The following is a 22,125-nucleotide window of genomic DNA, read 5'->3' as shown; positions in this document are numbered from 1 at the left end:
ACAAACTCAACACAACTAACTTTCTTAGATCGTTATCTCCATTTCATTTATAATAATTAGTACAATATTATAGTTCTTCACAGAAAAATAGACATGTAAAAAACTGCCCATTTTTGTGCACTAAATTGAATGTGTGAATGTTTTACTTTAACACATTGATCCCAAGAAATGGTGCAGAGATTATGACTCCTTCTTGACATCTTTCTGCTTGAAAGGAGATGTTACTGAGAGGGAATTCATTTAAGAATTGAAAAGCACAAAGACTTCAGAGTGACATTGGCCTTCACTTTGCCATCAACCCCATTTATAGAGCAAGGGAGCCAGACGCAAAGGAGGTATGTCTATATCGCACGCATGTGTAATGCAAAAACTGAATGTTTTACACTGTAGCAGTGGAACGACAGGCTAAAGAAATAGAAATAAAAGCATCTTCCCCATGTTTTGTAGAAAAAGGGTTGTTGAAGCAGTTTTCATGTCAGTCCTGGACTGTGGTAATGTGATTTATAGATGCACATCCTCTTCGACACTTAAATCTCTGGACACAGTCTATCACTTCGCCTTGAGATTCATAACCGGTCATGTTTATGGTACACATCATTGTATTTTATATGAAAGTGTTGGGTGGTCTTCTCTCCAAGAGAGACGTGATACTCATTGGTATCCCTTTATCTAAAAGGCTCTTGTTGGAAAACTGTCATCTTACCTTACAGAACTTCTCTGTTACTCAGAGGGACATTATCAGACTCGCTCTGCTGACTGGCTTTTGCTTCATGTTCCACGAGCTCGGTCCGAACTTGGAAAAACTGCTTTTAACTTTAGTGCCCCTGACTCCTGGAACAAATTACAGCACTTTCTTAAAATAAACTCACTTGTGCCATTTGGACAATTTAAAAATCAGGTTTTAAACTTGCAAACTTCTACTTGTACTTGCTTTACACAAGTGTACTTTTTATATCCGTATTATCCTAATTTATTTTTCAAATTATATTTATCAATTTTTCAATTTAAAAAGTTTTATTGTCTTTTTATCTTTCTTATGAAGGTGTATTCTTTTGTGTTGTTGTTTTGTTGTTGTCTTTGTAATTACTAATGTCATTGTAAATGAGGGTCGCCCCTCAATGATCTTTCAAGTTTAAATAAAGGTTGAATCAATAATGATGGTGGCAATGTTGCAAAAATGATACTTCAGATTTGGGCAGCAGCTAAAGATGATTTAAATTCTGGCTTCATTGTTTAATCATCTATAAAACGTCATAAAATAGTGAATAAAGCAGCTAATGTGACATTATATTTCTTGTTTTATTCAAACAATATGGTATTGGTATGGTATTCATTAATTGAATTATAACATGGAGAATTTGTGAGTGAACATTAGGCATTTTGCCTTGATAAATGACCTAAACAATTATCAACATTTTTGTTCAACTAACTGATTAATTAACTTTTGCGTGCAGTTTTTCCAATTCATGTGACTGCTGTTAGTTTTAGGGACAAAGGACAAAGTTGTAGTTTGGGGTGGGGTGGCTGGATCACAATTTGTCATCACATTTTGTGTAATAGAATCTCTTTATACTCTCTCGAGTGTAAGATTGCAAAGAAGAAAAGGGTGGGACTTTGATATAAACTGACATAAAACTGGATGTTTTGGAAATATAACAAAGAAATGTGATTTAATCAGAGCTTGAAATACATGGAGAAAAAAGGTAAATTATAACATACAACAATTCAAGGACAATGGTTGACAAATGTTAATTGCACATGATTTGGAATGAATAACATTTTTGTAAATGTCTCTCCTTCCCCATTTTCTCTTTCTCTCGGTCTCACAGGAGGGTGCAGTGTGCTAATGAAAAAGCAGACTTTCCCCGAGTCCATCTGGTAATAATTGTAGCATGTAGCAACCGTAGCTGTGTTTGGATAAAGCTCTGACATACATGGGGCCCTCTGACGCTCAAGTGTGTATGTGTGTGTGTGTGTGTGTGGGGTTGAGAAAGAAAGAGAGGGAAAAAGGAGGAAAAGAGCATACAGTATGACTGTGTGTGTGTGTGTGTGTGTGTGTGTGTGTGTGTGTGTGTGTGTGTGTGTGTATACATGCTTGTGTGTAGTGTGTTTTCCAAGCTGCTGGGTGATGAGCCAACATAACTAAATCAACTTTATCATCAGCACACTCTTTTACGTAGAGAAGCACAGACCAGAACGGGGTCAAGCGTGGGTGGTTGGGTAACGCATTAGCATGACTCAAGGTGATGATGATTAGTGCCATCTGATGACGCACAGATTGCTATCGAACAGACAAACACACAGATCTGGAGTAACAGAGGTGTATATATGTTACTAAACGCTGCCTCTGTGTACTGGAATCAGGCCCAAAAGAGGACCGTGTAAAGACCAAGGATTTTTACCAAGAGGTTATCTTAAAAATGTTACTTGGAAGTCCAGTATGGTTCAAACTTTGGGCATCATCTTGTAAAACCAAAAGACTTAGCTAGTAATTGGCGGAGAAATTGTCCTGAAACTACATCACCATGTATAAGATTCTCCGAACTGTAAATGTGTCTTGTTGAACTGTTCTTGAGCAAGACACAGATCTAATGTGAAGCCCTGGTGTGGAGTATCAGCTAAAAAACTAATTGGGGGCCACAGACTCCAAGGAGTCCTGGACCTGGAAACTTCCAGGAAGGTCTCTTATTATTAAGTAGGGATTGAAGTAATTTTACAATGATTTCATTTCAAAATACGACAGTGAGATGATCATGTTGTAAAAACACAGGTTACACCCTCAACAGTGTTATTGCATAAATAAAACTATATTAAAACACAATATAAACCTCCTCTGTGGTACCCAGTTCTGTACTGAATCCTACGGGACCTCCATTTGTGTCAACTACATAAGGGGCTTTGGTCATAAAACGGTTAGGAAAACATTATACTAAATAATAAAATGCTGAGTTTGACAGCAATTTTACAATTTCATGTTAATAACTTGTCACTTTATTTAAATAAAATGTCACAAGATCAAACCAAATAAGGAAAGTAGTGTGACAAGTGACACATTATTCTCAAAGTTCAATGCAAACGTTTTTATCTTGTGACTTACTGGCAGCACAGTTGGAGTAGGTGGAAGGGAGTGGAACATGATCTCTGCAGAAAGACCCTTTGTGCTGAGAGGGTCACGCATCCTCTGTATGGGGCGTTCACATTTAGTCCAATTACTGTGTGCGGGAACACATACACGCTAGCAAATGGCATCCATTACTGAAAATGAGGATATATATAATATGAAGAATGACCAATGATCGTGGGCTTCCTCTGATATCACATGAGTATACAAGTATGGTGGCACTGAGAAGATACAGTAACCACACACATTTTTTTCAATTTTACTAATCCAATGTCCAATGTATGGTTTAATCTGAGTTACTTAATAGCATGGCATGTTATAATAATAATAATAATAATAATAATAATAATAATAATAATAATAATACTACATCTTATTTGTATAGCACCTTTCAGGAAACTGCAGAGCCACTAAATAGTATTTTACATTAAATACAAAATAAATACAGTACAGGCCAAAAGTTTGGACGCACCTTCTCATTCAATGCATTTTCTTTATTTTCATGACTATTTACATTGTAGATTCTCACTGAAGGCATCAAAACTAAGAATGAACACATATGGAATTATGTATTTAAGAAAAAAGTGTGGAATAACTGAAAACATGTCTTATATAATCCACCCTTTGCTTTTTTGATGGCGCTGCAAAACCTTGGTGTTCTCTCAATGAGCTTCATGAGGTAGTCACCTGAAATGGTTTTCACTTCACAGTTGTGCCTTGTCAGGGTTAATTAGTGGAATTTCTTTCCCTTATTAATGGGGTTGGGACCATCAGTTGTGTTGTGCAGAAGTCAGGTTGATACACAGCCAACAGCCCTATTGAACAACTGTTAGAATTCATATTATGGCAAGAACCAATCAGCTAAGTAAAGAGAAACGAGTGGCCATCATTACTTTAACAAATGAAGGTCAGTCAGTCCGGAAAATTGCGAAAACACTGAATGTGTCACCAAGTGCAGTCGCAAAAACCATCAAGCGCTACAACGAAACTGGCTCACATGAGGACCACCCCAGGAAAGGAAGACAAGAGTCAGCGCTGCTGCTGAGGATAAGTTCATCCGAGTCACCAGCCTCAGAAATCGCAAGTTAACAGCAGCTCAGATTAGAGACCAGATGAATGCCACACAGAGTTCTAGCAGCAGACACATCTCTAGAACAACTGTTAAGAGGAGACTGCGAATCAGGCCTTCATGGTCAAATAGCTGCTAGGAAACCACTGCTAAGCAGAGGCAACAAGCAGAAGAGATTTGTTTGGGCCAAGAAACACAAGGAATGGACATTAGACCAGTGGAAATCTGTGCTTTGGTCTGATGAGTCCAAATTTGAGATCTTTGGTTCCAACCGGCGTGTCTTTGTGCGACGCAGAAAAGGTGAACGGATGGATTCTACATGCCTGGTTCCCACCGTGAAGCATGGAGAAGGAGGTGTGATGGTGTGGGGGTGCTTTGCTGGTGACACTGTTGTGGATTTATTAAAAATTGAAGGCATACTGAACCAGCATGGCTACCACAGCATCCTGCAGCGACATGCCATCCCATCCAGTTTGCGTTTAGTTGGACCATCATTTATTTTTAAACAGGACAATGACCCCAAACACACCTCCAGGCTGTGTAAGGGCTATTTGACCAAGAAGGAGAGTGATGGAGTGCTGCGCCAGATGACTTGGCCTCCACAGTCACCGGACCTGAACCCAATCGAGATGGTTTGGGGTGAGCTAGACCGCAGAGTGAAGGCAAAAGGGCCAACAAGTGCTAAGCATCTCCGGGAACTCCTTCAAGACTGTTGGAAAACCATTTCAGGTGACTACCTCTTGAAGCTCATCAACAGAATGCCAAGAGTGTGCAAAGCAGTAATCAGAGCAAGGGGTGGCTACTTTGAAGAAACTAGAATATAAGACATGTTTTCAGTTATTTCACACTTTTTTGTTAAGTACATAATTCCACGTGTTCATTCATAGTTTTGATGCCTTCAGTGAGAATCTACAATGTCATGAAAATAAAGGAAACACATTGAATGAGAAGGTGTGTCCAAACTTTTGGCCTGTACTGTATATACATAAAAGATTATAATGTAACATTCCCCTCACTACAATTACTATATACCACCTAACTAGACTCCTCCACTACAGCATCAAATTTGTATTGAAGCAAATGCACCACGTGATTATGTGTAAGTTTTCATGCTGTGTATAGCACTTTTATATTGTGCTAATAAGCTAATAATACTTTGATTTTGTATGGAGAAAATTCATCTCCTTTGTCCACTTACTTATTAGAGATTAGCCTGACCCCCCTTTTATGTGCATGTATGGATGAATATATACAGTATTTTAATAACTGAATCTGCCAAGCCAAAAACAGCGGGTGGGTGCGTCAGAGGAGAGGTACAACATCCTGTACTGACACTCATATCCTCTCCGGCTCTTTGAGAGTTGCATGTGTGTTGATTTGTCCGACCAAGCACTCTACAGCAAGGTTACACTCCAGAAGGCTAATCAGCCAACACAACACCCTGTTCTGTCATGCTAACACGTATCTGCACTACGACAAAGATGCCTGGTTTAACATTTGTTTGTTTAAATGCTTAGCAAAATGGGCTGAGTTTAGTTCAGCTAACCCCCTTGTATACACCTTTTAGGGTTGAACATGCGTTGGGTGTTGATCTGAATAGGCCAATGAGTGTCATCTAATCTGGTTCCCTTCCTCCCAAACTGGGCTAGCTAAACGCAGATCCAACTCGACTACTTACCTTTGGTAAAGAGGCATTTCTATTATGGTTAGTCAATCTGTTAAATGTTAATTATGTTTAACTACATTTAACCAACCACATGACTTGTCAAATGTAAAGTGAAGAAAAGTCATGTCTGGAGAAACCGTGGATGAGCCAAGACGTGTGGCAGTCTAAAGGCCTCAGTAAAATTCAAACGAGTCGAACGACGTGTTCATGCCTTGCAAAACTCCTCCTGTCTAGATGAAATGACAATCGGCAGGAGGAATCATTTGTTTGTGCCTTCTAAAACCGTTCAAACAAATCACTGAAGAGTCATAATTCCTACAGCCACTAGAGGGCTTTTCACATGAGCGTAAACATATGTCGTTTTTGGGTGTTTGTTGAAACAACTGAGTATTACAATCTTCTTGGGAGGTCTTGATTGATCAACGCTGAAATCGTCAGAGAGAGAGAGAGAGAGAGAGAGATCCACGGTCCTTAAATTAAGTTTTACGTTATTTAGGACATTATTTTATTTGTTTATTATGTAATATGTAGGTATGTGATCTTTTAAAATACATGTTTATGTTGAAATCCATATACCTATACAAGTAGTTTGTCTCCCGTTGTATTGGTTTGCCCTCTTGTGGAAATAACGCACAAAGTTTTTTTTAGAAGGAATATTCGAACATAATTTTTGGCCAATTTCTAGCACTTTGTTTGAAGTATACTGAAGCCTTACACTCTGGGTAATGACACTGGAGAAAACAGTTACAAGGACTGTAGTATGCAAGGGAAACTGGCCATACCAAATTTAGAGTAAAAGGGTGGAAAAGTACAGTACAAGTACAGATCATGCCATGAATATTTAAAATGGTTTGTCATGTTTGCTTTTCCTCACCACACTCGTGAAACTAAAGATGCACCATGTTGCATGCTAAACTTTAAAATATATTGTCAGATGCCAGATTCATAGTACATTTTCCACTCTGCCATACTCCTAACAGAGTTTTAAATCCCAATCGGGCTGATCTCACAAAGAAGCCATTCACACTGCTTTACACACACACACACACACACACACACACACACACACACACACACACACACACACACACACACACACACACACACACACACAAAACTTGAACTCCCCCCAAACCCTGTTGTGACCGCATAAAAAGTAGTTCTCAGGTTTCAAACTTGCCTAAAATAGGCCATAACTACATAGTACTGCTATCTGGTGACATAGATTATAGTTTAGAATGGTAACACAAACTTGAACATGCAAAAACACACGGCCTGTAATGAATTCAGTACCATGCTTTAGGGAAAGAGAGCATTGTAAATTTGAGTCATTTAAATCCACTGTAATCCATGCACTAATATTTTGCAGTACATAACCACTTATAGTGCGTTCCTAATCAGTCATTAGGCTGACACATACTTTAAAAATCCCAGATCTACAGTACGTCTAAATTAAGGATACAGGAAAAACCTTCTTAAAGCAATGAGACGTTCAACAAGTCAGTAAAAGTAGAGAAGTGGATACGATAATAATTATCCAATGATGACTCATAGCTGTAAACAATTCCAATATGTTCACATAAAAAGGTATCCCACAAGAACCTTTTAAACCCTTAATTTTTACATTGAGAATTGTCATTATTTTTGGCTGGTACTTCTTTAAATATGGGTTAGTGGGTTCCCGCATGAAATACAGTAAGTAATAATATGCTTTCAGGAGTGGGAGAAGAACTTCTGTCCCTTCCTGGAATAGGAAAAAAAACTTAAAGGGATGCCCTCCAAGTGCAGTAGTTTTTGGAATAGCTAATCTGTGTTCAGGAAACAGGCGCTAAGACTTCTGGCGCTAGTGGGCTGAGCAATCAAAACAATCTCTCCATCTTCTGATTGAGGAGAGCGGGACCTACGCCAGATTCTTCAACACACTTCATCAAAGGAGAGGGGGGGGGGTTGAATTGAGAGAGGATGGAATAATCGTAACAGACAGAATGATAGGGGACGAGTTCAAGATTGATAGCAGGAGAGGGAATAAGGTATTTAGAGTGAAAGAGAAGATATATATAAATATATTTCTTCTTCATTTGCTCCTACTTTCTATTTCATCTCCTGTCCTATTTTGTTTTCCATTCTTTCTTCTACTCATCATTTTTCCCTTCACTGTTTCTCTTATCTACACTCCTTTTCTCCTCCTTTCCCTCGTGTGTCCTTGCTTTTCTCTTCACCCCTCCTCCATATGTGTGTTATGAGTAGGAGTTGGGGAGAAAGTACGTGGGATTTTCCCACAGCTCGGCATGACCAGACCCAACCCCCCGCACGCACACGCACACGCACACACACACACACACACACACACACACACGCACACACACACACCCACACGCACACACACACAGTCTCTCCCTCCACTCCCTCTGTCTCATGTCAGAGGAGTCTTGAGGAAAACCACCCATATTTTACCACCAAGTATTCTGGATGTTTGTTGGAACGTTTTGCCGCTCGTCGTTCCATAGACATAAACTGAGTGCTGCTATGACAACAGAATAATTAGAACAAGGTTACGGGATCAAATATATCTCTGCCTTTGAACTAAAACAGTGTAGCTCCAATTAAACATTTCATTTGAGAAGTCCTACTAATGAAATTCTTACAAGAGGCTTTAGTTTTTCTGCCCCTTATTTGGGGCCAGGTCATGGCTCCAGCAGGCTAAGCAAAAAAAAGTCCTTCTCCCCAGCCATGATGTCCGACTTCTCCTGAGGCATTCCCAGGCAAGGCCGGATATTGAAATATATGTAGAAATATCTACATCATCTGCAAAAAGCAGAGATTCAATTCTCAGATGACCAAAGTGGACACTTTCTATTACTCAGCCTTGCCTGAAGATGTTGACCATGAAAATCACAAACACCACCTTGGTGAAGTACAATGCACACTAGTGCAGTCAGTAATGGACTGACCACTCTCACTCTAGTTACACAAATAGCAGATGCAGCACCCCATTATCCCACAGAATCACCTACAAGACACCCCAGAGACCACAACGCTTATGTGAACACCAACATAAGAACTTCCACTGCATGTCCACACATCACAAACCCTTTCGGGATGCTTGCAGGAGTGAAGAGCTGGTCTACGTACGACGTGCATGCCTCCTGTTGGATCTGAGGTTCCACAATCGGCTGCAACCTCATATCCAACATCGGGATTTCCCAGGAAGGCACAGCTGTGTCATACTGCGATAATTGGGAAACAGCCTCTGCTCCCTTTTTAAAAACAGGAGCCAACCATCTATGACATTCAGAAATATCTAGAGCCTTCGACATCTTAGAGCAAATTTCATCCGCTCCTGACGGCATGCCTTTCCAGTGCTTTTTATGTTTATTAGCGACCTCTGCCAGAAAGATGGGCAAGGCTTCCCCCAAATCCTATGTCTCCTTCACAAAGTGCATGTCAAGTGTGTCCGGTCAGCAGCTCCAGTGAGGGGACCCTTTTTCCCCTATTATGGACAATGCTATAATTATTAGGAGTCATATTCCTGTATCTCTATCTCTCTGTCTCTCTCCCTCTCCCCCTACCGGTTGAGGGGTAAAGGTTTTCTTTTCCACTGTCGCACCAACTGCATGCTCCAAATGCATGCTCTTGGGTGGAATTGTTGGGTACTCTATCTGTTAAATGTCCTGAGATAATGTCTGTTGTGATTTGACACTATAAATAAAATAGAACAACCAACAAGACAGATAAACATGAATATGATTTTCTCTTGTTCACAGTGTTGTGCATGGATGGACTGTGACATGTTTTTATCCATGTACATGTGTACACCCATGTCTCTTAGTGCAGCAGGTTTTGGGTATCTTTTTGTGCAGCTGTATACGAGTGGGATTTACCTCTGCAGCCTGTGTCTCCTGGTGTAACAGTGTCAGCCCTGTCAGGTCCTCCAGGAATGAGTGGGAAGAATTAAAAACCTTGGACAGGAAGTTGAAACCTTCCCTCTCATAGTGGTCCAGGACCTGGACAAAAAAACAACATAAAGAAAGACCAATTCGAGGTGATTTAAAAAGAAATGTAATGTCTATTGATAGGATATCAACACATCCGTTCTGACTGATAGGTCCAAGGTGCATATTGAGTATCATAGCATGGGAGCCGGTTTTACACTCTTCATTAAAATCAATGTGTAAACAACAGTTGACCAGCATAACCATCACTTCTCTAATGATTTCGAACATACAGAGTACTTGACAAAATTGACAAAAGAGAGATCAAGAAGCTGTATTGTGTGTGTTACTGAGGCGTCTACCTATAAATGCTATACATTTCCACTACAGCACATTATTAACTTTATTGGAGGATGCTTGACGATAACTAAAACATTTTTTTGTTGTAATTTTCCTAAAAGGTCAGCTTCAAGTTACAAGAGTAAAAAAGTATACCAACATGAATGCACCTCTTGACTTTCAAGTAAAACATTACGTATTGTAAGACATTTTTAAAAGAGTTTTCTTTTCACATGCTATTAGATGCTTGGTTAAAGCCCTTTTTGAGTCTGATGTGTACACTTTGAGTTGAAAACATTATATGGCAAAAACTCTCTTAAAAGTGAATAATAATAATCTTTTAATGGTATAAAATTAAAATGCACCCTTGTCACTTTGGTCCATAAGCACAACCTGTGAAAAACAACACTGACATGTTTACCTTGATCTTATACCAGTACTGACTTCAAATACCAATACCTTCTTTAACACACACACACACACACACACACACACACACACACACACACACACACACACACACACACACACACACACACACACACACACACACACACACACACACACACACACACACACACACACACACACACACACACACACACACACACACACACACACACACACACCTCGACTGCCTTCCTAAGCTTGGCCAAGGCTTTCATGGACGCCCACAGACCCTCCTCTGCAGGTGTAGGGTTACCTCTGCCTCAGACATCTACACAGTGTGTGCATCAATGTCTGTGCAGGTTTGTGTGTGTGTGTTCGCAGACTGACCTGGCGTCTAGCCTTAGAGCCAGACACACTGCACACAATACAAACTGATGTGTCACTCATTCATCGTTTCAAGCTCCCTTTTCTTTCCTTCCTTCTCTTTTATTTCTTTGATTCTTCCATCCACAGGATCTGTTACATGAGATGCCAACGGCCAAACCCCACATTGTTGAAATATAGATTCTCATCATGACACAGAAAGCAACTTGAACTTGAAACAGTGATGAACTTGTGATAAAGTTAATAAAGTCCCTCCAAGCAATGCATACAGAGACACAAAGTTACATCCTTGACTTATGTCCATATCAACAGTAGACATACAAGTAAATTATTAAGCTTAAAATACCATATGAAAAATGTCACCAACTCAAATCAGATGGGGTTGTGAATTATGACCAGAAAGTTGTACCTATATCAAATGCTGTATGTATTTAGAGATTCTAATTTTACATAATTGAGTGTTTGGCATGTTTACATACTTGCACAGTTGATACCGCTCGATAAACAACAATATCTGACTAATTTAAACTGTACCAAAAGCATTGTGGGAAATATGCAATAAAAACATGAACATGAAAAAGATTTGAAACATTTACATAGTTTTGCAGTGTTAATCAGGCGCTGGTGGGTTTCAGTAGTTTAGTAGATTGTGTGCTGTTGACGGATAGCTCCAATTTAGACAAGCTACAAACAATCCTCAACATCTAGATTAGATGGTGTGCTACACATATGTACACACACATGTACATGTGCACTTAAGCTTCCTTCCTTATGGAGCCACATAAATCTCGACCCTCTAGCTTTATTTGACAATGGTGATGACTTCTTTTTGAAGTTGTTCGTGGGTCCATACTGTGTATTTTACTGAAAGTATCACACACACTATAGGCTGTGTGTGTGTGTGTGTGTGTGTGTGTGTGTGTGTGTGTGTGTGTGTGTGTGTGTGTGTGTGTGTGTGTGTGTGTGTGTGTGTGTAGCATCCTTAAATATATCAAACATAGATTGGGTGGTCCTGGTGGTTTAGAGATGCTTTAACAAGAACAGAGTTGACTTATACTTCCAATTATACATGCTTTGCACTGACAATCACTATGTGACAGTCAGAGCAAATAAGGGACTGATGCATAAGGATGAATGAAATTAAAAGCTAGGGGTGTTCTTGGTTAGTGGCTTTGCCATGATGTGACACTTACAGTACACTATGAGTAAACATTTCCTGGTGATTAAACAGCTTTGACTTCCCCTTAACATGTATGGCCAACATTCCAGGTTAAACACTTTGAAAACACACAAACTCCATACTGAGTCAGTGAGTAACCATTCAGGCCTTATTCATAAAGTGTGTGTAGTTAATGTTTGTGGTTGCTGTACAACACATATGTGTCTACAGTATACGTAAAAACAGCACACAGAAAAATTAAATATTAAGCGTTATTTATTCAAAATGAGACATTTGCACAATTTGCACCTTGAGTGAAGTAATTGCTGGTATAAATGTAAATATTAAATATTTTCCAGTGCCAGAGGTATGCTCTTTAAATTGCTTGTTTTGTCCAACTAGCAGTCTGAAACCCAAAGACATTTAATTTGGAAATAATGAATACAGCAATTCCTCACATTTGGAAAGTTACGCCAGAAAATATTTGGCATTTTTGCTTTATTATTGACTTAAACAATCAATAGATTATCAAAGTGTTACCCATTCATTGTCTGTCGATCAACTAATCAATTAAATTACTAACTGTTTCAGCTTTAAAATGTATAATTAAGCAAAATTAGGGGGCCAATGAATGTATATGCTTATACCACTTTACTTGTACACACAATTTCGAGCCTTGGTTTCAGTGTAGTGGTACAAATCCTGTGTATTTTAGTTTCTTTGAAGGGTTTTATCTTTGGCCAGGTATTTCACATCCATAAAAACATAATGGGATAAATGCTGGATACAAAATTGAACCAAAGTACAATAGAAAGGTACCTAAACATTAAAATCAGGTTTAATTCTTTATCATCTTTAATTCTTTACAATCTGTAACATAAGGACGATTTATTTTAAGTATAAGTATAAAAATGCCTCTAGTTATTAAAAAGGTTCAGAAGGAAGAAATACCTTCACAGGGAAAACACTGAGCTGGGTTTGAGTTCAGTATCTTTTTAACACTGCACTAACAAATTTAAAATATGTTTTTGCTATTAATAGTGGTAGCGTACTTGGTAGTGTTAGTACAAGTAGTTGTAGTAAGAGGTGTCTGGCATGGTTAGCCACGTTGGCCACGTCAGCTGTGATTTACTCTCTGGTGTGTAGTTTTATTGGCTTCCAAAATTGACGCGCGCACACACACACACACACACACACACACACACACACACACACACACACACACACACACACACACACACACACACACACACACACACACACACACACACACACACACACACACACACACACACACACACACACACACACACACACACCCCAACTCTACAGGAACTGCTACAGCCCAGACAGAGGCTGAATTGTTTTGTTTCCATAGTGACCTGGCAGCACACAGCTGACTGCGGCAAGAATACACAGACAGACACACGCACGCACACTCGCACACACACACACACACACACACGTACGTACATACAAACACATTACAGTGAACAGACTGATGGAGGGACAGAGGGACACACAAAGGGAGGAGAGGGGAACAGGAAGGGAGAGAAGGTAAGACAGAAAAGAGGAGACGTAAAATGGGAGGAGGCTGGTAGAAAAGAAAGAAGTGAAAGACAGATAAGCAAATGCAGAACAGAAAGGGAAAATGTGTGTGGGCGGGATTAACAGAGTCAAAACATATTCACCATTTTCACTACATAACCTTAATCCTTGCCTCACCAAAGGATCGTCTTTCCCAACTCGTGTTGTTCATTGTTCCTGACAACACAGGCTTTACCCCCAAATCCCGATCAAACCATATGAACCCTCCACACAGACAGAATAATCTCATCAGTCACACAGGAAGAAACATGACACCTTAAAGTGGAGTGTAACTTCAACTTTTTGCTTTTTTTCCAGAAGCAGCGTAGGTGGGGAAAAACTTTAAACTTTGAGTACAATCTAGCCAGCTCCCTCCCCCCTCTGCCTCTTGGTTTCTCTCTCTCTCTCTCTCTCGCTCTCTCTCTGTCTCTCTGTCTGTGTGTCTCTCTCTCTCTTCACATGAAAGTGATAGATTTGGGGCTTTATGACCTCTTTATAGAAACAAAGACTGCATTGAGATCAGGGGAGAAAGAGAGAGGGAACCAGTCCTCCACTCATTGCAACACCCTTTCTTCAGCCCTGCACTTCCTCTCTTTATCCCCCCCACTCGTGCTTTCCCCCTTTTCTTTTTTTACTTTCTCCCTCCCTAACTTGTGATGCCCGCTGATCTTACACCAATGTACACCAACCAATCACATTGCTGGACGCTCTTAACCACTGGGCCACCTGGGGCAATGATTGGCCAATTGGCTGTGGACCAATGACGACGCAGTAAAAAGACACAAAGGCAATTTCTCCTAGCCTGCTTGGCTGATTTGGGATATGTGGACCCTTCAACAACCACTCTTTACACACACACGCGCACACACAGCAGTGGGAGCTAATTCCACTCATACAACAGTTACTGACATCAATGAGCAACTGCTGCCTGATTATTACCACATGGTTTTACCAGCTTTTCTGTGTGTGTGTGTGTGTGCATGCGTGCGTGTGTGTGTGTGCATGCGTCTTCAGTATTCCTCAAGGAACAATATTTCAACACAGCTCCACTGACTTAACAATGTGGAAACAGGAGAGATGGGAATCCCCCTATTTCTGCTAAGGCTGCAATTTGTGTTTCAAAACAATGTTGCTACATAGTAACAGAATCTAATCTGATAAGTAAATATGAACCTGCATCTATGTGTCAATCTTTCTTTTACTGTCAAAACAGTCTTGTTAGTAAATTGGATTTGACCCTGAAGACACATCATTTGAACTATTCAGTTACAATATATGCTACTTACAATGGGTGAGCAGGCAGTGCATTTGTCAAAGGCCAGGCTTGCAGGCAGGACATTGTCAAACCTCGAAAGAAAGCCTCGGATCTGTGGAAGAGAAATCAACACGTGAAAAAATGGACATTAAGAGAATAAAGTACCCTTGATACCTTAATTCTTTGTAAGGAAAAGTAAATGTAATGGTACAAAAGAAGTAAACATTGGAGGTAGTTCGATATTTCATGTTTTCTACATTTTAAAAGCATGCTGAGAGTGCCCTCTGGTGCCAGAGAGGCTACCTTTCTCAGTGAAACATTTTCAGCACACCTCTCACTACTGAAAGCTTTTACTCCTAATTATGGGTACAGTGATCATAGTTAATTACCTTGATTACTGTCTAAAGAATACTCTCTCACACACACACACACACACACACACACACACACACACACACACACACACACACACACACACACACTAAATAAAATGTGCTTCCAGCTAGTGTATGCTGCTTAATATAATTGTTCATACAACCACTGACAGTAGCTCTGCTTTTTACAGTGTATAATAATACATGGAAATTAATAACAGTTGTTGTGGCACTGCATGTCAGACTTGTGACATTTAAGAAGGCAAAATCAATAACTGCTTTAAAGAGTCCTCCTGATTTTAAAATCACCACACTGCTGCCTTACTCATTTAGGGCACTGGAATAAAGACCTATTATTGTCACTGACCAATATATTGCCTGAGCACCTGACAATGAGCATTTATAGCTTTGACAGAAGTACAATGTACATGTGCGTGTTTGGCGGCACGTGGAAGTGGCTTGACGTCCTCCCGAATAATATTCTTCATACATGTTGTTACAATCCATTTATACTTTTGTCATTCAGATTTTCCATATTGTAATTTTGCCATTTTGGTCTATTCTGTATGTGACAGATACTTTTCCTGCTCAAGGTTGTTTTTGGTGGAGTTTTTATTTATTGAAATTGAGGGTGTTGTATACTGTACAGATTGTAAAACCATTTGAAAATGTTTTGATATTTGGCTATATGAATAAAATGGACTTTATTTGACTTGAGTACTGTTTTATCAGCTGTTAATGTTAACACAAAAAACAGCAATAATAATAATAATAATAATAATAATAATAATAATAATAATAATAATCATTTATATAGCGCTGTATTGGACACTCAAAGTGCCACTACTCTCTACCACTACTGTGCCACTACTCTCTACCACCACCAATGTGTAGCACCCACCTGGGTGATGCATGGCAGCCTTATGATGCCAGACGCTCACCACATCATAATGTATGCATTATGTTGATTATTTGATTGGGCTTGGGCTCAGACTCACAAATGTACCCCAATCCTTTCTTCAGCCTATCCTACGGTACCGTTCCACCTGCTATTTTAAAATGTTATCCGTTAGTAATCGGGCCAAACTCATATACCTCACACATTACCAACAATGCTGCCAGGATAATTGGTCTTCCCACATCCAACCTCTCAGAGTTAAACAATAAGGCCATTGCATGCATTGCAAACTCAATAGCACAGGACACCACATAACCACTCAATCACCACCTTACCCTACTGCCCTTCGTGCACAGATACAGAACACTGAGGTGCAGAAAGGCTTGCTTTGGGAAGAGCCTACTCCCCACAGCCATAGCCACCTTAAATAAGAGGCCTCGCTGAACTGCCCTGAACTGGAGTGTGTACTGTTGTCTGTCATTGTATGTTGCTATGTTCTGTTGTATGTTGTTGCTTATGTGGGGACAATAAAGTCTGAAGTCTTAAACAAGCACATAGAATTTCTATGGATTTTATAGATGGTCAGGGAAAACACTGCTTTGTGAGTTTTAGGGAAGGTCCTTAAAAAGTTTCAAGACTGAACAGATTTCACAGTCAAAAGTTGAAAGAGGTGACATCTATACACTTACAAAAGAAAAAACGTTCAAAACACTCAAAAATGTTGCGTTGTGTATTGGCACTTGTTCAGACACTTGTAAATAAATGTAGTCTCTCCAAACCACCACAAGTTGCCACCACGGAAAAGTTAGCCTGCAGCTTCAAACTACTCATCTGCAGTGTGTAATGGCAGTAAATAAAGGAACACGCACACACACACGCACACGCACACACACACACACACACACACACACACACACACACACACACAAAGGATTTGCAAATCATTGTATTCTGTTTTTATTTACGTTTTATACAACGTCCCAACTATCCCCAACTGGTCCCAACAATTGGTATGTAGATGCAACCCCAGTCAGTTGATGTGTTCTCAAAAATGTACTCCAAAATCTGAAATAAATTTGCACAGTGTTCTACCCTGAGAATACCTATAGCAACCCCTTCAGTAGAAATATACAAGAAGAGAAAGAAAGAGGCCATTTCAGAATTTATTGGACAGGCAGGCAGGTGAAGGTGACTGGACGAACAGAATAAAGTGTCCTCAGTATAAAACATGTGGATGCATGTGTGTGTGTTTGTGTCTGACCTGATGTGGCACAAGACCCAGAGAGGTGGGAGGTTCATTCATCCTGTCGTCACTGCTGCTGGCCACTGCATAGCCTCTGAGGGTGGAGAAAGAGAGGGAGAAAATTATTTGACACTTTTTCCAATTTTTATTTTAGTACATAAATGAAACTATAACTTCAGTAACGTTGGCAACATTTTTCCTGCCATGGCTTTTGAAACTAGAATTTAAAATTTGACTGAAAGAGAGAAAAAAGGCAATTAATCTCCCTAAACATCACACTATTACACATTATATATCAGGTATGGGCCTAACAATTAACCTAATGCATGCATGCTGATTAATTTTATTATACACAGTTGTAGCAAATCTACACTATATATGAAAAAGTTAGGTCACAAAACTGTGAATCTGGTAGCCTATATTGAGAACTAAGAGATCCCATTTGCTCAAATTAAAAGGTTTTTGATTTTCTATGAGATCTGAGAGCTCCTGCTCGCCAGTAAATCTAGCCATGTTTAAAAGATTTGATTCTCCATGGATAGCAAAATATCAAGTTTACTGAGCTCAAAGATGGTGGTTCTAAAAAGTAAGAAAACTGCTGCAACATTAATCCTGATGTGACAATTTTCTAAAGCCCATTGTTGTTCTCATGAATGCTGTTGTAAGGGCATTAAAAAGAGATTCAGAGATGGAGAAAAGGGGGTTAAAAAGCTATTAGTGAAAAACAAGGACACAGACAAGGCAGATGCAAGAGATCAAGATATTGTTGTAAAGGAAAAAATTACATAACCATAAATGTACAGAGTGTACATAAAAACTCTCCTACTCTTCTTTGCTTTCTAAGCTTTTTATCCAGGATAGGCAGAGCAGCTCTATAACGGCTTATAACATCTCAAAACACTCAGAGAAAATGGCTGTCTTATCAGGCCCAGCAAGCAGCCACTTTAGTACGACTTTCACCGAAACAGTCAAACACACAGTTACATTTCCATAACACGTGTGCACACACTAAAGGCATGAAAACATCCCCACCAGTGTGAAAAAAAAATATAGAGCTGGTACAGATTGTCAAGTGCACTTGAGAGCTGACTGAATCAGTGTTCAAGCTTTTGAAGCGTAAAAGTGAGAGATGGATTATAAATTGCAACAAAGCTTCTACAGTAAGGCTCAAGTAAATTCGGAGAGCTTTCCTACAACCAAAGGATACTACCTGCAGTGCAGTAAGACCTCAGCTGCAGTGCTACTTCATCAAAAAGTAAAAGTAAGCAAGTAAGGCTTACTAAAAAAGTTTAAGAGCCACCACATCAAAGGTACAATCTCCTTTAGTTTTGAGTCTGGAGTGAGATACCAGCATAAAGCTCTGATGAGAAAACATCAGAAAACCTACTGGTGATCAGGGCGGCTCACTAAGATAGGGGAGTGTCCTTTATGCAAGGATCTTTTATTGGATCTTAATGTGTTTTAGTTGGAAAAAACAAATCAAGATGTAGAATGTGTGACAGTATGTGCCGCTGTCAACCACAGAACATTAGGGTCATTCCTCACATTAATAGGATAAGACAGGCTGAGGCTCACCATAAATGATCAGCACTGTTTCCCTGATGAACATAAATCTGGCATAACATTAAATTCAATTTATTTTTGTAAGTCTGCTGTGCTTACCCTTCACTGTGCTGCAGAATGGACACCATCATCTCCACAGCCAGGGCTCCAGCAATCATGGCCAGGCCCGGTCTGCTGACTGTGCACTGCTGATCCAGAGTCCGATCCCTGGTTGACTGTTTACAACAAACAACAATAAAATAAAGCAAACAACTGACAATGTACAGAAAGAACAGAAACGACATCAGGTGCATTACCCTCATGTCAAGAGTTTATTCTGAAATAAGGAATAAAGAGAAACTTAGAAGTTTGGGCAATTAGGTTAACACCAATCAAATGTGTTTTGGAAGGCAGAAAATCGTTCCATCAGGTATAGATGAGGCGGTTATTCATGTGACTTAGGTTAAGTGAGCAATTATTGGCTAAATGTTATATCGTTTGCTGCACAATGACTGTTATGGGAGTCCTTTCAGGGAAGAAGCCTATTAATTATGCCATGCTAGTTTCATGAATGGGCCCATAAGTGTCAATATTAAATTGGATTGCACATTTAACAGTTGTCTGGATATTACTCTCAATATTACACTGGACCAAATGGCTGAATCAAAAACCGACCGATGGAAACATGAATGGACAAACTAACCAAGATCCATAGAGCTACACCACAAGCATGGCTACAAACACTAAAGTGTAAGAATTACAGTAAAACAAAAAAGCAAAAAAAAAAAATGTAATTCTCAGCATGTTTCGCATTGTTATACCAGCTGATTTTGTTTTGACAGATGGCGTGTGTTTGACAATATGTTGTACCATTTTGCTTCAATCCATAGACAAAACAACACAAAAGCCACTTATCCTTATTACACTATCTACAAAAAAAAAGAAAATAGGACAGGCTGTCAGGCATCTTCCCCCGTCTTTTTTACATCACAATTAAACATGCCATTTCTAAAAAAAATACAATTAAAATGTTGAATCTAAAAAAAATAATCACATGCAATTTAAACCTCCATCACTTGTTCAATCAGTTGGTGTTAGCACAGAGCAACATTAGCATTAATGTGGAGTTGTGTTTCTGTGCAATTGACAAATGTAAGTCAAATAATTGCTCTCTTTTGAGCTTGGTTTTGTCCAAACATCTGACTCATTAGCTGCTAAATGCTCCACTATGTCCACCAGCTAGTAAAGACTGTAACTACGTCTGTAAACCATTTGGTGTTGGTCACGTTGCGTTGTTTTTTTGCGAGAAACAGCTGCCTGCTGTGACTGCAACCAAGTTTGCTGAAAGAGATGTTTGCAGACTGAAAACCCCAAACAACGATCCAACAATAATAATCAAATTAATAATAAACGGCTCCACAGAGCTGAAGGGAACTGCAGACTTAGGTTTTAATTATTTGCAGAGTTGTTACCATGAGAGACCTTACACATACAAGTAGTCATTTGGCCCACTATTAATATTAAAAAAAATCTTATCTGCTTTGTGTTTATTCTTAAAATGGAATAACTTTTTGCCTGTGTGTTTGTTCTAAGGGCATTACAGGAGTTAATGAGTTGAGTGCATGCTTGTTATCTGTGTGTGTGGTTTCCTCACATCTCCTGGTGCCACAACATCATTGCAGAAATAGCATCCCAGCTTGTGCCCTGGGATGTTGGAGAACAGAGAAGATCCCGGGACAGAGGGTGCAGAGCCGGCTGGTGTGGAGGACGAAGAGGAAGCAGAAGAACAGGAAGTGGAGGAGTCTGCCCCTGCAGAAACACTCTGACTGACAATGGGTTTCTTCAGGCCGTGGCGCATCACAACAAATGTATCAAAGCCTAGAGCGGCATTAACCACAAGCTGGAAAAACACACACACACACACACACACACACACACAAATTAACTACATAGCTTGTTTTACACAATGAGGTTGCAAAGTGTTGAATAATTTCAAAGAGCAATGACATAAAACATTAATAGGCTTTTTACAATGTTGAAAGCATTTAGACTTTCGGAGAAGCAATGGAAATAAATTGTGATGCCAATTTACGGTGAACTATAAAACATCCCCTCAGCACAAATGGCCAAATAACCTCTCAGCTGAGCAGGACATGAAGAAAACCTAATCAGCAGCCCAAAAAAACACTTAACTGCATATAGCAATATAGGAGTCGCATCAGTGATACCACTGGAGGCATTACAAATTAATTACACAATGTTCAATGATCTAAAGTTGCCTGGCAACTAATAGAATTCCAACTGGTAAACAGAAGATTTGGCCAACGTTATCGAGCGATTTCAATTTCCTGGAAGACAAGTGAAAGGGTTTCCAAATTTCAAGTTCCAGCTTAAAGTTGGTAAAACAAAAACATTGTTACAAAGTCGAGTCATGTCTCCTGCAATAGTGCCGCACTGTGACTCTCGGTCCATTAGATCCCTAGAACAAACTGTTGAAAGCATCAGTCTTGATTCCTTTAATTAAGCTTTGTACCACCATCAAAATAATGCACATAAAACATGTTTTTTTTTGTAACAATGCAACATTACAGACAGTTGTCTGGTGTGTTGCATCAATTAATGTCCTTTTTTACCACTTGGGGTCAGAAGAAAGTGTTTTTGGCTAGTGGTAGAGTATAAAACAATTACCCCATTTAAACATCCAGTAAACACAAAACAACATTGCTGTTCGGTTCTTCCTACCTTCCTCTTGCTGGCAGCTATCACTGTAGGCAGCCAGCGGCTCTCCCTCGTATCCATTAATAAGAAGACCACATCATGTTGTGAAATGAGCTTCTCCAAATGCTCGACATCCGTCTGGGCCTGGGAAAGAGTGGCCTGAGAGAAATCCACTGGGTGACCAGGCATGGGGATGCTCATATTGTAACCCTCTGCATTCTGCAGGAGGAGACGGAGACAAAGACAAAAAATATATGCATCTATGCATCTATGCATTTGCATAGATGAAAAATTACTGAATTTTAATTGCAGATGCAACATGGATATATTCAAGCATCACTTAATGCAACGGTCTTAATCAGTATATAAGATGCAATGAAATTGTTCCAGTACTATTTTAACATACTTCCACACTATGTCCCATAAGGCCTTTTCACAGAAAAATCTT

General features: G+C 39.5%; 1 protein-coding gene across 3 annotated transcripts in view; it reads right to left on the bottom strand.

Annotated features, from left to right (window-relative positions):
• atg7 (ATG7 autophagy related 7 homolog (S. cerevisiae)) overlaps positions 1-22,125 on the bottom strand; it is a 66,306-nt gene that overhangs the window by 23,336 nt on the left and 20,845 nt on the right. For 2 of the 3 annotated variants that reach the window (XM_028575938.1, XM_028575939.1), the window contains exons 13-18: positions 21,702-21,896; positions 20,614-20,859; positions 19,080-19,195; positions 17,436-17,511; positions 14,934-15,014; positions 9,738-9,860 (exon numbers count right to left, since the gene is read on the bottom strand). In XM_028575938.1, the coding sequence (XP_028431739.1) occupies positions 9,738-9,860; positions 14,934-15,014; positions 17,436-17,511; positions 19,080-19,195; positions 20,614-20,859; positions 21,702-21,896 (837 nt within the window). Of the gene's footprint in view, positions 1-758; positions 832-3,097; positions 3,256-9,737; positions 9,861-14,933; positions 15,015-17,435; positions 17,512-19,079; positions 19,196-20,613; positions 20,860-21,701; positions 21,897-22,125 lie in introns of those variants that run through there. The other variant, XR_003692399.1, reaches the window with a different exon arrangement.

This window comes from Perca flavescens, chromosome 4 (genome assembly GCF_004354835.1).
Source record: "Perca flavescens isolate YP-PL-M2 chromosome 4, PFLA_1.0, whole genome shotgun sequence".
NCBI lineage: Eukaryota > Metazoa > Chordata > Actinopteri > Perciformes > Percidae > Perca > Perca flavescens.
This window is presented reverse-complemented; position numbering and strand designations above follow the sequence as displayed.